Source organism: Pyrus communis, chromosome 8, assembly GCF_041283825.1.
Source record: "Pyrus communis isolate YQ-2024b chromosome 8, ASM4128382v1, whole genome shotgun sequence".
Lineage (NCBI taxonomy): Eukaryota > Viridiplantae > Streptophyta > Magnoliopsida > Rosales > Rosaceae > Pyrus > Pyrus communis.
This window is the reverse complement of record NC_142572.1, coordinates 4,357,866-4,360,050: the sequence shown is the minus strand read 5'-3', so window position 1 is coordinate 4,360,050 and position 2,185 is coordinate 4,357,866. Positions and strand designations below refer to the sequence as shown.

The window sequence follows — 2,185 nt, the reverse complement described above, 5'->3', positions numbered from 1 at the left end:
TTATTTTTATGGTCGATGTATTGTTTCTTCAAAAGAGAAAAAATAAACACACACATACTTATCTAGGCTTGTAACGGTCTGATCCTAGAGAGCTTGGAGTTTGGAGTATTCTGTCGAGTATTCTTTATTCACATAAAGCTCTTTCATCGCGTGATAACGAGAGAAATAAACATAACCAAATATATGTTTCTTAACTAAATCGGCAATATTTTTCTCATCACTTTTAAGTGATGGTGATACTCATCATTTTATTTATTAATGTAAGATGAGTTTAAATTTCGAAATCTGTGTAGTAAATAGATACAAATATCAAAATTTAAATTCATCGAATAATAATAAGTATGATGATGAGCATCATCACTACCTGAGGTTTGTGAGTAAAAATGGATCCAACTTAAAAAGAACTCAATTATACACATTTGGTTCACAAAGTTAATCTTATTAGGATTTTAAGTCAAAATGGTCTCTGAGATTGGTATAACTTATCATTTGGTTCTTGATATTTAAAATCTATTAAACTGGTTTCTGAGTTTGTGCACCGTTAATTATTTTAATCATTACATGAAAAATTTTCATTAAATAAGAATGAAATGATACAAATATTCTTAATTTTGTTAAATATTTTTTATCGTTTATTAAGCTAGGAGTATTTTTATCATTTAGTCCTAATTTAACAAAGATTTCTTTGGAAAAGAACCAAAATGATTGACGGTGGACAAACTCAAGCACAACTTTTGTTGATTCTAAATCTCTAAAGAATTATATCAATTTCTTTAACCATTTTAACTGAAATGCCCTTCTTATTATTTTTCTACCTTAATTGAAAATTACGATATGCTAAAACTAGCCTTGTCCATCACATGTAGGTTATGTACGTAGACCAAATTTTATCTGTATTTATATTACATACAAAAGAAAAACAAAAATTGGAATATATAGCTGGTTGTAGTCAACAAGTCATTGACTTGAAACTTCATCTAGAAGCTTGTATCTTCTGACCTTGTTCCTGAAGACTTGCCTTGTGATCCCAATAGTACTAGTGTTGTTTGTGTTTGATATGTCCTCTGACCTTGTCCTCTTGATCCTCTCAGCCTCCTTTTCCCCTTTTGTGATGATCCTCTTTCTGGTAACAACTGGTGCAGATTTTGGAGATGGTGAAGGTGATGGAGATACTGCTGATGAATGACGAGGAAGATGATGAAGATCAAGTGATCTCTGTTTCTTGATGGGCCCACTAGGTTGCAGCTGCATAGTGCCCCTCAGACACCCACCAAATGAATTATTACTATTTTTTGATGGATTATTCTTTTTCTTAGTGATCTTGGTAATTGGATGGTCTTGATCTTGGGTTTCCTTTTTGCATGAGGAGGAAGAATTTGAGGAGTTTTGGGACTTCTCCTTTGTGTCCTCCTTCTGGGTGAGGCACCAATTGCAGATTCTGTAGGACTCAGCGTTTGGGTAAAGATTGCTGCAGTACCTGCACATATGGAATTTTGATTAGGTCATAACCCAGAAATTGAAGGATGAAATTGAATATGTGTATCTAATGAAAAATATAAAAACAGTAGATGGTTTTGTTGAATTGGGGACCTGTGCTGAGATCTGAATTGGCAAACCTTGCAAAGGAAGAGCTCATAGGAGAAGCCAAAATCCCCACACATGCAGCACTCACGGCTGCCTGCTGCTTCCACTTGGACTACTGATGGTGTGGTGGTGGTGTTTCCTTTGCTGCTTGTTGTCATATTGTTGTTGCTGCAGAGGAGGGAGGGGGAGAGGGAGAGAGAGAGAGGGGGGGGGATGAGGGATTTTTTTTTTTTTTTTTTTTTGGGTTGGCCGACGGCCACACAACAAAAAGCCACAAGACGTGTAGAGTGTTTTATTGTGATATATAATTAAATAAAATATACACATCATTTTCATTTTTGCTATGGCCGTGTGTAAAACGTATTAGAAAGATGATTTCCACGCGCCTCTCACGCTCTTTTTTGGTGCGGCAATGAAGAAAAATAAAAATGTTTATGTTGCAGTCTTATCGGATTAAGAATGTAATTGTGTAAATCTTAGTATATCTAAAAGTATCTTGTAGTTAATAGATGTAATCCTATAAGGGTAAGGATTCTACCATTCCTAGTACTATAAATAAAGATATAAGGGGGTGATACAACGTACACCTCAGAATTAAATC

The 2,185-nt window shown here is 34.7% G+C and overlaps 1 protein-coding gene across 1 annotated transcript; it reads right to left on the bottom strand.

The window, feature by feature from the left end:
• Nucleotides 1-780: 780 nt before the first annotated feature.
• Nucleotides 781-1,854, bottom strand: LOC137718505 (uncharacterized). The gene is made up of 2 exons (XM_088698184.1): nt 1,591-1,854; nt 781-1,477 (listed from the first exon to the last, which is right to left on the bottom strand). The coding sequence occupies exons 1-2, from the start codon at nt 1,740-1,742 to the stop codon at nt 958-960; spliced, it is 672 nt and encodes a 223-aa protein (XP_088554310.1). The 5' UTR covers nt 1,743-1,854; the 3' UTR covers nt 781-957.
• Nucleotides 1,855-2,185: the final 331 nt, after the last annotated feature.